The sequence below is a fragment of the Tachysurus vachellii genome, chromosome 3, assembly GCF_030014155.1.
Source record: "Tachysurus vachellii isolate PV-2020 chromosome 3, HZAU_Pvac_v1, whole genome shotgun sequence".
NCBI classification, from domain to species: Eukaryota; Metazoa; Chordata; class Actinopteri; order Siluriformes; family Bagridae; genus Tachysurus; species Tachysurus vachellii.
The window spans coordinates 16,581,776-16,594,614 of record NC_083462.1 but is presented as its reverse complement, the minus strand read 5'-3'; the positions used below and the strand labels follow the sequence as shown (position 1 = coordinate 16,594,614).

Below are 12,839 nucleotides of genomic sequence, written 5' to 3'. Positions count from 1 at the left end.
TAAAAAGCTTATTACAGATTACTTTTATATGTAACGTTGTTGACACAGACACAGGAACACGCTTTTACTATTAAAATGTTTACATGAAAGTTGCAGTAAAATCCAGAGCGATATTTTATATTAAAGATCATAATTATGTTGGATTTGTAGAAGCCAACATTCTGTTTTCCTTTATAAGCTTATTATTATTATTATTATTATTATTAATGGTGCTTGCAAAGCATCATTATTGTTATTCTGCATACTTATTATTATTATTAATGGTGCTTGCAAAGCATCATTATTGTTATTCTGCATACTTATTATTATTATTATTATTATTATTATTATTATTATTATTATTATTATTATTATTATTATTATTATTATTATTAATGGTGCTTGAAAAGCATCATTATTGTTATTCTGCCTACTTATTAATGGTGCTTGAAAAGCATCATTATTGTTATTCTGCATACTTAATAATAATAATAATAATAATAATAATAATAATAATAATAATAATAATAATAATAATAATAAGTATGCAGAATAACAATAATGATGCTTTTCAAGTATCTTCTTCTTCTTCTTTCGGCTTTTCCCTTCAGGGGTCGCCACAGCGAATCATCTCTCTCCACCTAACCCTATCTTCTGCATCCTCAACACTTGCACCCACTAGCTTCAAATCCTCATTAATTACATCCATATACCTCCTCTTTGGCCTTCCTCTTTGCCTCCTGCCTGGCAGCTCCATGTCCAACATTCTCCTACCAATATACTCACTCTCCCTCCTCTGAACATGTCCAAACCATCTTAATCTCGCCTCCCTAACTTTGTCCCCCAAACGTCCAACATGGGCTGTCCCTCTGATGTACTCGTTCCTAATCCTGTCCAATCTTGTCACACCCAAAGAGAACCTCAACATCTTCAGTTCGGCTACCTCAAGCTCTGACTCCTGTCTCTTCTTCAGTGTCACTGTCTCTAAACCATACAGCACGGCCGGTCTCACCACTGTCCTGTACACCTTCCCCTTGATTCTTGCTGATATTTTCCTATCACACAGAACTCCTGACACCTTTCTCCACCCACTCCAACCTGCCTGCACTTGCTTCTTTACTTCTTTCCCACTCTCTCCATTACTCTGGACTGTTGAGCCCAAGTACTTAAACTCCTGTACCTTCTTCACCTCTTCACCCTGTAACCTTACTATTCCACTTCCCTCCCTTTCATTCACACACATGTACTCAGTCTTACTACGACTGACTTTCATTCCTCTTCTCTCCAGCGCAAACCTCCACCTCTCCAGGTTTTCCTCCACCTGCTCCCTGCTCTCACTACAGATCACAATGTCATCTGCAAACATTATCGTCCAAGGAGACTCCTGTCTGACCTCCTCTGACAACTGGTCCATCACTATAGCAAACAGGAAGGGGCTCAGAGCCGATCCCTGATGCAGTCCCACCTCCACTGTAAACTCCTCTGTCTGACCTACAGCACACCTCACCACTGTCCTGCTCCTCTCATACATGTCCTGCACCACTCTGACATACTTCTCTGCTACTCCTGACTTCCTCATACAGTACCACAGCTCTTCTCTTGGCACCCTGTCATACGCTTTCTCTAAGTCTACAAACACACAGTGCAACTCCCTCTGACCATCCCTATACTTCTCCATCAACATTCTCAGAGCAAAAATTGCATCTGTTGTGCTCTTTCTCGGCATGAAGCCATACTGCTGCTCACAAATTTCCACCACCTCCCTTAACCTAGCTTCCACTACTCTTTCCCACAACTTCATTGTATGGCTCATCAACTTTATCCCCCTATAGTTGCTGCAACTCTGCACGTCACCCTTATTCTTAAAGATCGGCACTAACACACTCCTTCTCCATTCCTCAGGCATCCTCTCACTTTCTAATACCCTGTTGAACAAACTAGTTAAAAATTCCACTGCTGCCTCTCCTAGACACTTCCAGACCTCTACCGGGATGTCGTCAGGACCAACTGCCTTTCCACTTTTCATCCTCTTCAAGGCCTTCCTGACTTCATCCTTTCTAATCTTATCTACTTCCTGTTCCACAGAGTTCACCCCTTCTACTCTTTTTTCCCTCTGATTTTCCTCATTCATCAGCTCCTCAAAGTATTCCTTCCATCTCCTCTGTACACTCTCCTCACTTGTGAGCACCCTTCCATCTCTATCCTTAATAATTCTAACTTGCTGCACATCCTTCCCATCTCGATCCCTCTGTCTAGCTAACCTGTACAAGTCCTTCTCTCCTTCTCTAGTGTCTAACCTAGTGTACAACTCATCATATGCCTTCTGCTTGGCCTTAGACACCTCCCTCTTCACTCTGCGCTGTAACTCCTTGTATTCCTGTCTATTCTCTTCAGTCCTGTCCATATCCCACTTCTTCTTGGCTAATCTCTTCCTCTGTATACTATCCTGAACTTCCTCATTCCACCACCAAGTCTCCTTATCTTCTTTCCTCCTTCCAGATGACACACCCAGTACCTTTCTCCCTGTCTCCCTGATCACTTCTGCTGTAGTTTCCCAGTCATCCGGCAGCACTACCTGACCACCCAGAGCCTGCCTCAACTTCTGTCTAAATTCCTCACAACATTCCTCCTTTTTCAGCTTCCACCACTTAGTTTTCTTCTCTATCTTTGACCTCTTCCTCTTACAGACCATCAGAGTCATCCTACACACCACCATCCTATGCTGTCTGGCTACACTCTCTCCCACTACCACTTTACAGTCACTAATCTCTTTCAGATTGCCTCTTCTACAAAGGATGTAGTCTACCTGTGTTCTCCTACCTCCACTCTTGTAAGTCACTCTATGTTCCTCCCTCTTCTGAAAATACGTGTTAACCACAGCCATGTCCATCCTCTTAGCAAAGCCTACTACCATCTGTCCTTCAAGGTTCCTTTCCTTAACTCCAAACTTGCCCATCACCTCCTCATCACCTGTGTTCCCCTCACCAACATGTCCATTAAAATCCGCTCCTATCACCACTCTCTCACCCATGGGAATACTCTCAATCACCTCATCAAATTCACACCAGAATCTCTCTTTCTCCTCTAACTCACAACCTACCTGTGGGGCATAACCACTAACAACATTCAACATCACCCCTTCAATCTCTAACTTCAGACTCATCACCCTGTCTGACACTCTCTTCACCTCCAGAACATTCCTCACAAACTCCTCCTTCAGGACCACACCTACCCCATTTCTCTTACTATCCACACCATAATAAAACAGCTTGAATCCTGCTCCTATACTACGAGCCTTGCTACCCTTCCACTTGGTCTCCTGTACACACAGTATATCCACCTTCCTTCTCTCCATCATATCAGCCAGCTCTCTACCTTTCCCTGTCATAGTACCAACATTCAGAGTCCCTATTCTCAGTCCTACACTCTTACCTTTCCTCTTCTCTCTCTGTCTGTGCACTCTCCTCCCTCCTCTACTCCTTCGACCAACAGTAGCCCAATTTCCACCGGCGCCCTGTAGGTCAACGGCGCCGATGGCGGTCGTTGTTAACCCGGGCCTCGACCGATCCGGTATGAAATTCTTACTGACAACTCGCATGGTTAGATTTGGCAATGTTTTATGCCGGATGCCCTTCCTGACGCAACCCTCTCTATTTATCCGGGCTTGGGACCGGCACAGAAGTCACTGGACTGTGACCCCCATGGCTAGATTATAATAATAAGTATGCAGAATAACAATAATGGTGCTTTGCAAGCACCATTAATAATAATAATAATAATAATAATAATGGTGCTTGCAAAGCACCATTATTGTTATTCTGCATACTTATTATTATTATTATTATTATTATAACTATTATTATTATTATTATTCTTCCGGACACTTTTTTGGCGCGTAACTTGTCCCGCAGCTTTTGTCCTAGACCCATGAATGAGGTGTCAAATCGACCGGCTCGTTGAGGACAGGTGTGCTATGACTTTTATAAGCGATCGGAATTCCGGAATTCCCGGTACGGAAGCTCAAAGGGGTTTTTTTTTCCCATAGACTTGAATGGGGAATTCTTAAAATTCTTTTCTTCTCTCTGTAGATGTAAAGCACACTCTCAATACATGTAACTATCAACTCCACACTATCAATCCAATGATTCCACAAGTATTGGCCCCCAGTCAATACACTTTTGTCCAATAGTATTGGCACCCCACCAGGTATTCACGTGACGTCACGTGTAGCCCCGCCCCCAAAATACAGTTCTATGCAGTATAATAATAAGTAGAATTCCATAATGACTGCAGTTTTTACATGAAATGTCAAAACACCTAGTAGTCACTTTTGTCCAAAAGTATTGCCACCCCACCGGGTATTCACGTGACGTCACGTGTAGCCCTGCCTCCCAAATAAGCGAAATCCAAAATTTTGCACAACATGGACATGTCATATATCAAAACACTCAGCCCGATGAGGGGAACTGCCTCACGCGTGTTTTGGTCACGTCACGTGACGTCACGTGTAGCCCCGCCCCCAAAATTAGCGAAATCAAAAAGTTAGCACAACATGGACATGTCATATATCAAAACACTCAGCACGATGAGGGGAACTGCCTCACGCGTGTTTTGGTCACGTCACGTGACGTCACGTGTAGCCCCGCCCCCAAAATAAGCGAAATCAAAAAGTTAGCACAACATGGACATGTCATATATCAAAAAACTGCCACGTGCAAGCACCATTCACATTTTCTTCAGGAAATGTACCGTTCTAGTTATTATGTTGGCTTTGTAGAAGCCAACATTCTGAAATCTGTTATAAGCTTATTATTATTATTATATTTTCTTCTTAGACAAAAATTTATCAAGAGTAACTCCTCCTAGGGCTTTTGAGCCACATGCACATGCACCAAATTCGGATATGTCGTAGACCCTGGTCTGAAGTTTGTTGCTATTACTTTTCTAAGCGATCGGAATTCCGGCATTCCCGGTACGGAAGCTCAAAGTGGCCTTTTTTCGTATCCACTTCCATTATAAACTTTGGAGGTTTATAACTCGACAAGTTTTCGAGCGATTTACACCAAACTTGGACAGGTTCTTTAGGACGTTACTCCGGACAAAGTTCCGGACTCGGCGTTCCGACGGAACTTTCGGTTTTCCCGTAGTCGACGATGGAACGTCCCATAGACTTGAATGGGGAATTCCTAAAATTCCTCTAAGCTTTCACACACGCAGCGTGCACAGAGCTCAGGCACGGCTTCTCTCCTGTGTTCTATGCAGTATAATAATAAGTAGAATCCCATAATGACTGCAGTATTGACATGAAATGTCCAAACCCTCAGTAGCCACTTTTTGCCAAAAGTATTGGCACCCCACCCGGTATTCTGGTGACATCACGTGACGTCACGTGATGTCACTTGTAGCCCCGCCCCCAAAATAAGCGAAATCAAAAATTTGCACAACATGGACATGTGACATATCAAAACACTCAGCACAATGAGGGGAACTGCCCCACGTGTATTTTGGTAACGTCACGTGACGTCACGTGTAGCCCCGCCCCAAAATAAGCAAAATCAAAAATTAGCACAACATGGACATGTCATATATCAAAACACTCAGCCCAATGAGGGAAGTGCCTCACGTGTGTTATGGTCACGTCACATCACGTGTCGTCACGTGAAAATAAAAAATTAGCACAACATGGACATGTGACATATCAAAACACTCAGCACAATGAGGGGAACTGCCCCACGTGCATTTTGGTCACGGCACGTGACGTCACATGATGTCACGTGACGTCACGTTTAAATCCAAAATTTGCACAATATGGACATGTGACATCAAAACACTCAGCACAATGAGGGGAACTGCCTCATGGGTATTCGGATCACGTCACATGCTCATGTCCGCTCCAAAAGTATTGGCACCCTAGCGGTCCAGTAGCTTTCACAATCTTTCTGTCCACTTGCCTCCAAAAGTAACACTAACCCTTATGTCCACTCGCCTCCAAAAAGCACTGGCCTTTGCAAATACTTGAACCGTCAAAGCCAACATCAAAGTTTGTCTCGACGAACTTTACAAATCTAGTTACCTCTGAAATGTTTACACAGATAAATATAATGAAACCGCAGCTCGTCTTCTGCTGTGGTGAGTTTATGGCTGCGTTAATGCTCACAGCTCTGCCTGCTGGACAATGCTGTTAATCACAGACACGTTACCAAGGAAACCAACAGGCGCTGATGGTGTTCATGAAACTCTGAATTTGTTATTTAAGGTTTTTTATTTGTGATACAAACAGAAAGCTAAATGAATTATGTGCTTTTACAGCTGCTTATCAGCTGTTTGGTTGTATGTTTATATTTATTTAGGCTTGTACAGGATTTAAAAACATGTGTTCCTAAAAGTTTAAGCCCCCAGACACCACATCCCACAGAGCCGAACATGAGCCTGAGCTTTGTAGCGGTACCGAAGTTGAAAGTTTGTCTGCTGTCTGTGCTGCAGAATTAAAAGCTCTCCTGGACCTGGTGGCAGATCAGAAGCAGATGATTCCAGGTTTTAATGCTTTAAACAGGACGTCGTGTTTCTACAATAAAAAACAGGATCGACTTAATGATACGTCTTCAGGAAACATCAGGAACTAAGCTAGTGTTCCAAACAGAGATTTATCAGGTTATTAAATCTTTGTTGTTTTATATGTTGTTCATATTATTTACATTTTACACTTCCAGCATTTAGCAGATGCCTTTATCCAGACTGACTTACATTTTTATCAAATTTTTTTTATATAACTGAGCAATTGAGGGTTAAGGGCCTTGCTCCCGGGCCCAGCAGTGGCAGTTTGGTGGACCTGGGAATCAAACTCACAACCTTCCGGTTGGTCTTCCCGCACCTTAACCACTAGGCAACCACATTCTCTATTATGCTATTATAACGCTATTGTCTGGATACTTTCCAGGTGTTTCTGGAGTTGATTCTCCTGAATAAAATTCTTTCCACACAATGAGCAGTGATGTGGTTTGTCTGCTGTGTGAAGGCGTTGATGCCTCTGGAAATTACTCAGTGTTGTGAAACTTTTCCGGCACTCGGAGCACTGATACGGCTTCTCGCCCGTGTGACTGCGCAGGTGTATCTGGAAGTCGCTGTTGTATATAAAACTCTTCCCGCACTTGGAGCAGTGATGCGGTTTGTTCCCGGTGTGACTGAGCTGGTGTGTTTGGAGACCATAATTGTTTATAAAACTCTTGCCGCTCTCCGAGCAGTGGTACGGTTTCTCGCCGTTGTGAGTGTGCTGGTGGCGCTGGACGTTACTCTGCTGTGTGAAACATATCCCACAGTGTGCGCAGTGATATGGTTTCTCTCCATTGTGAATGCGCTGGTGTCATTGGAGGTTACCCTGCTGGGCAAAACTCTTTCCACACTGCGAGCACTGATACGGCTTCCCTCCGTCGTGGATGCATTGGTGACGTTGGAGATTACCGTGTTGAGTAAAACTCTTCCCACAGTGAGAGCAGTGATGTGGCTTCTCCCCTGAGTGAGTGCGCTGGTAAGTGTAAGTGAAAGTCTTTCCACACTGTGAGCAGCGATATGGTTTCTCACCCGTGTGAACGCGTCAATGCCGTCGGAGTTCTCTCTGTTGGCCAAAGTTCTTCCCACACGCTGAGCAGTGATGTAGCTTCTCCGCTTTGGGAGTGCGACTCTGGTCAGAGATGGTTTGTTGACTGTCTGAGCTTCTTGTAGACATCAGTTTCTTATGTTTCATCTCCCCTTATGTCAGGAGTCCCTGATGTTCCTCACAGTGGTGTCGTCTGATGTGTTTGTGGAGGTCAGTTGGAGATGTACAGACAAGTGGACACCAGGAGCAGGTGAAGGCTTGGAACTGGACTTTGTTAGTTTCTAAAGCAGAAAATAAACACCATTAGAATGCAACGTGAAATGAAACAGATTTATTTTAGTTATTTAAAAACTGGCTCCATTAACTATGGGGATGAAAAGTTGAAAAATTATGATGGACACCACATGTACACCTGAGATGATGTTAAAGTGATTTAAAATAAGGTAACAAGAAATTGGACCCATCACTAGACCAGAATTCTGGATCCCAGTGTGATCTTTAACAGAACGCTTGGTTTGACAAATGAACTGCCAGAAGTCCAGATAAGGGCACAAACTGGGCACAACAGAGATGCTGCTCTCTATGTTGGATGACATGAAACACTGTATGATAAAATGTCTGGTTTAATAAATGATGTTAAATGACCTTGGGCTAGAAAACTCCAGCTGAGCTTCTCACCAAGGATATGAATAAAGTTCTAAAGTTATCTGATATGTTTTTATCACTAGTGAGTGTTTATAGTGGTCGATAGTGTTACTTCACCACAGACTGTTGTTGTACAGAGGAACTCTTCATCTTTAAGCTCTTCCTCTTTAATCTCCTTCTTAAAAACCTCCCTGTTTTGGTTGTGCACATGGATAATGTGTCCCACAGAGCCTGATGTTCCTCCACCTAAAATTTCATCATTTATTTTTAAATTCTAGGAAATGAACAAAAGGTAAAGAAGCACAAACCTGAGGAGGTGTTTTCGACCTGACCTACTGGTGCACAGGTAGATAAGAAGGTGAAATAAATATATAACCATACCAGAATGACTCGGACCACTCGGACTCTGTAAAAACCTCACTGTCTTACAGAGATAGTCTTCATTTTCAGTTTCTTCTTTTATTACATGCTTCTCTTGGTCTGTATGAGGGACGTGTCCTACAGAGCCTGATGTTTCTCCACCTGAAATTCCATCAGTTTCATTGAAATATTGTCATCTTCAGTTAAATTAATGTGTCACTAGAGTAAAAGAAGTAGTTAAATAACAGACAGAAACATGTGTGAGAAAGTTCACACACACTCATACACACACACATACACACTCTCACTAAACCCCGTTACTCAGCACCAGACTGTACAGTTAGAAAGTTGTGTTGACTTACAGAGATCATCATCATCTTCCTCCTTTTTTACATATTCATGACGGTCCACAGGTACCTTGTGTCCCAGAGAACTTGACGTCTCTGCACTTGAAGCTGAACATGTTTCTGTCTGCAAATCTCAAATTTCACTAATTATTAGTTTGAACATATTTATATCATTATTAGAAGCACTAATGATCCGGCTGTATCCTGATTTAGATGTGATTCACAATTATTTACAAATGAGACACATCTCACTGTTTGGTCTCTAAATCTTTACACTGATTTATAACAGAAGCTGTTTTGCTTGATTTAAGCCTTTAGTGTTCTGATATTTAGTTACTGACAGCATTATAACGTCAGTACGTTATAACGTGTAACCTGTGAACCAACAGTACGAGTGTTGCATCCCCTCTCAGCTCCATTAGAGTCCATTAGAGTCTAAATGGTTGTAAGTACAGAAGAAAATGTATTAAAATGCAGAACTTCAGTGTTTTGTGTTTAATGAGTCCAGCAAATAAATTTCATTTACAAAGCAGCATTATTTTAGTTTAATAACTTTATTTTAACTAAAATAATGCTGCTTTGTAAATGAAACTTATTTAAATTAAGTTTAATGAGACAGACGTTATTTTTCAGTAACATTTATTGTTTCCGTCATTTTTGAACAAGCTTATACACAATAAGCTTAAACATTACGCTACATCGTGTTTTGTAGCTGAAAACCTTTAACAATTTGTGCAAACAAACAAAAAAGTACAGAGCAAAAGCAAAAAAAAAGTGAACAAAAAAAAAACGTAAATAAAGCCGCCTGCAGCAATTAGGCTATTGTACAGAACATTAATAAACAAATAGCCTAGGCTACATTTAACTTTGAACCTTTTAAACTGTCAGCAAATCTTTTTTGCTTTCTTTCTATTGTTTTACATGTTCTTGTTAAGGAACACAAGCATGTCAACATGACTGGGGGAAAGTCGGCTCCTTAGTCTGTTAACAATAAGGCCGGCTGCGGAGAAAACACGCTCTGACGGCACAGAAGTTGCCGGGACACAGAAGTAACGGTGTGCTAAGCGACTAAGTTTTGTGAAGCGCTTCGTGTTTTCGTTCCACCACTGAATGGGATCCTCATCTGGTGGAATACATGGCTCCAGCAAGAACTGTTCCCAGTCGTCTCGGCTGGATTCTCTGTAATCATCGCCGAAGTACTGGCTCAGCCTTTTCCGACGAGCGGGCATTGCCGCCTCCTCTTCATCGTTGGTGGTGGCGGCTACATCCGCGCCACTCGCATCAAGGAAAATGCTCTGATAATGTTCAAAAAGGTTTTTTCTTACTTCTTCTCTCATGTTTTCGTCGAGGAACCTGAGATGTTTGTGCCGAGGTTCTAGGGCAGACGCGAGAAGATGAGTTTTCCCTGCATTCTCCAAGTTAGCGGTGTTTATTCGTTGCTTGAGAGATGCAGCAACAATGTTCTTGAATTCAGTCACTTTCTGTGATTCTCCATGGCATATTTGAAGATGTCTGTAGACAAAAATTAATTAATGAATGAATAAGAACTGCGGGCTTCTTCAGTATATAATTTATTTTGTAAGTGATCTTTTAAATAAATCCTGACTGGAGTCACTCATCAAAGTAATGTAGCTACATGTTATTCGTTTGAATTTATTTGCTTATATTAAAAAAATAGAGAGAGAAAAAAAGATAAAATAATTTAGAAAAAAAAAAACAGTAATCAACATCAAAGGAATCTGAACAAATTATTAACTTATATTCATTCATTCGTTAGAACTAGACGAACCTGCATAGAAGGCTTTGCACAAGTGGATACACCATGGAGACAGACACGTATTTTTTGCCACCCAGTGCTTCACTTGCCGTTTTGAGAGACTGGAGGACATGTAACATCTCCTCAATTGTCTGCCAGTGATCATCGATTAACTCCAGGGTTTTAGCATCCGCCAGTTTGGTTACAGTCCTGTCAGAGAGCACGGCGATGATGGCCCAGCGCTGTTCATGTAAACGCGCGAGCATATCAGCAGCCAAATTCCAACGTGTTTTGCAGTATTGCACAAGTTTGTGCAAAGGCAGTTCTAACGGTCTTTGTTTTTGTTGAGTGCATTTGAGGCGATCATGCTGTGATGGAAATGTCCTACAAGTCTGCTACATGCACCAATTAGTCTATTCATGCTTGCAGCTTTAAATATATCATTGATGGCCAATTGAAGTGTGTGCGCGAAACAAGGTACAGATTCCCAGTTCATGTCTCTGTTTGCGGCTATCATATTACTTGCGTTATCGTGCACGCACGCGACCACTTTGCCGTCCAGGCCCCATTGCTCTACAGATGTCTTCAAATAGTCTGCCAGGTTGGCACCCGAGTGTCGCACTTCCATTGCTCGGGTTTGCAGGACGTAACTGTTCACCTTAGTATCAGCAATAAAATGGCACGTTATAGTGACATAGGACTCTGTGGTTAATGCTGTCCAACTGTCAGATGTAATGGCCACGAAGTCTACTGTCGCCAAAGTAGATTTGAGTTTGGAAACCGAACTCTCATGTTGAAGCTCTATTCTCGCTGTTATGGTTCTCCATGAAGGAATGTCATAATCTGGTTCAAGAAACTGCAAGACTTCCTTAAAACCTTCCCCCTCGACAAAACTTAAAGGAAGCATATCTCTTGAGATCATTTTTGCTATGAGCTGAGTGGTCTTCTCGGCTCGCTCGGGGGTACATCTCCGCCTACTTGAAGTCACGAACGTGGTGATGGGCAGCTGTGTGTCTTCATTACTAGGTTCGTCAATTATTATATTTCGGTGTTTGCACTTAAGATGATTCCTCATTGTAGAGGTGCTGTTGTGGTAACTCAGTTTCGCTTGACAGATTTTGCACACTACGTGATGATCATTTTGATGAAAGTATTTCCAAACTTCGCTACGCTTAGATGCAGAGGATGCCATTTTGTCATCAAACACAATCAACTGGTTTCCACTGCACGCTCCACAGCGCCACCCAATGCATATAGGCCTAAGGGTTACTGTTAATTTTAGTTTGCGTGCTCAGGTTTTATGGTGGATTTTTTTATTTTTTATTTTTTTTTTACGGCAAGCAAAAATATAGCGAAATTCGAATAGCATTTTTATTTATCGAATAATTACAGCTGACCGAATATTCGACTATCCGTACACACCCCCAGTCATTACATAACCATCTCCAATTTATTTTAATAAATAATGAAACAGTTTGTTCATTTATTTTATTTATATCAATTTATTTGTGTGTAGTGAATATTTATATAGTAAATATAAACAGTATGTAGATCTTTACAGAGTTTAAATAAACTCTTACCTCCGTCTTATAAGCAGGACGAAGTGAAGCCTTAAATACAGAAACAAAGAGCTTTTATTATTAAATCTGTTTTAAAGTGATGATGAAATCCGGCAGAAAATCAGATTTTGACTCCAAGAAATAAAAACTGCCGCTTGTCTTCTTCAGTCTTCTTCAGTGTTTTTGGTGGAGTTCATGATCACAGCGCTTCCTACTGGAGAATCTCATAGGTTCAGTTTGCAGTCAGTACAAAATTTGATAAAGATGTTAATAAGATGTAAAGTACGTTAAAGTGTCAGCTGTTCTGTTCATCTTTACACTGAAAACAGCTTCCTGCCTGTGTATTTATTGTCCTGTTTGTTCTCAGTGTTCAGCAACAGTGTAACGAGGGGACAAGAAGCTGAGGGTCTTCCTTTTATTTATTTTATTTATTTCCTTTTACTTCCTTTCATTTATTTCCTTTTACTTCCTTTCATTTATTTTATTTAATTCCTTTAATAGGGGCACGGTGGCTTAGTGGTTAGCACGTTCACCTCACACCTCCAGGGTTGGGTTTGATTCCCGCCTCCACCTTGTGTGTGTGGAGTTTGCATGTTCTC

The 12,839-nt window shown here is 41.7% G+C and overlaps 2 protein-coding genes and 1 pseudogene across 2 annotated transcripts; all 3 read right to left on the bottom strand.

The window, feature by feature from the left end:
- LOC132842410 (zinc finger protein 850-like) overlaps positions 1 to 12,839 on the bottom strand; it is a 70,245-nt pseudogene that overhangs the window by 25,056 nt on the left and 32,350 nt on the right.
- LOC132842994 (E3 SUMO-protein ligase ZBED1-like) lies at positions 9,548 to 12,412 on the bottom strand. Its single transcript, XM_060866031.1, has 2 exons — positions 12,262 to 12,412; positions 9,548 to 10,437 (listed from the first exon to the last, which is right to left on the bottom strand). The coding sequence occupies exon 2, from the start codon at positions 10,260 to 10,262 to the stop codon at positions 9,843 to 9,845; it is 420 nt and encodes a 139-aa protein (XP_060722014.1). The 5' UTR covers positions 10,263 to 10,437; positions 12,262 to 12,412; the 3' UTR covers positions 9,548 to 9,842.
- On the bottom strand, positions 10,481 to 11,974 carry LOC132842989 (zinc finger BED domain-containing protein 4-like). Its single transcript, XM_060866027.1, has one exon. It carries the CDS (start codon positions 11,871 to 11,873, stop codon positions 11,007 to 11,009), a length of 867 nt encoding a protein of 288 aa, XP_060722010.1. The 5' UTR covers positions 11,874 to 11,974; the 3' UTR covers positions 10,481 to 11,006.

Coding starts and splice junctions, on each gene's coding strand:
- LOC132842989 (XM_060866027.1), bottom strand. CDS start 11,873: ATGGCATCCTCTGCATCTAAGCGTAGCGAAGTTTGGAAATACTTTCAT.
- LOC132842994 (XM_060866031.1), bottom strand. CDS start 10,262: ATGAGAGAAGAAGTAAGAAAAAACCTTTTTGAACATTATCAGAGCATT.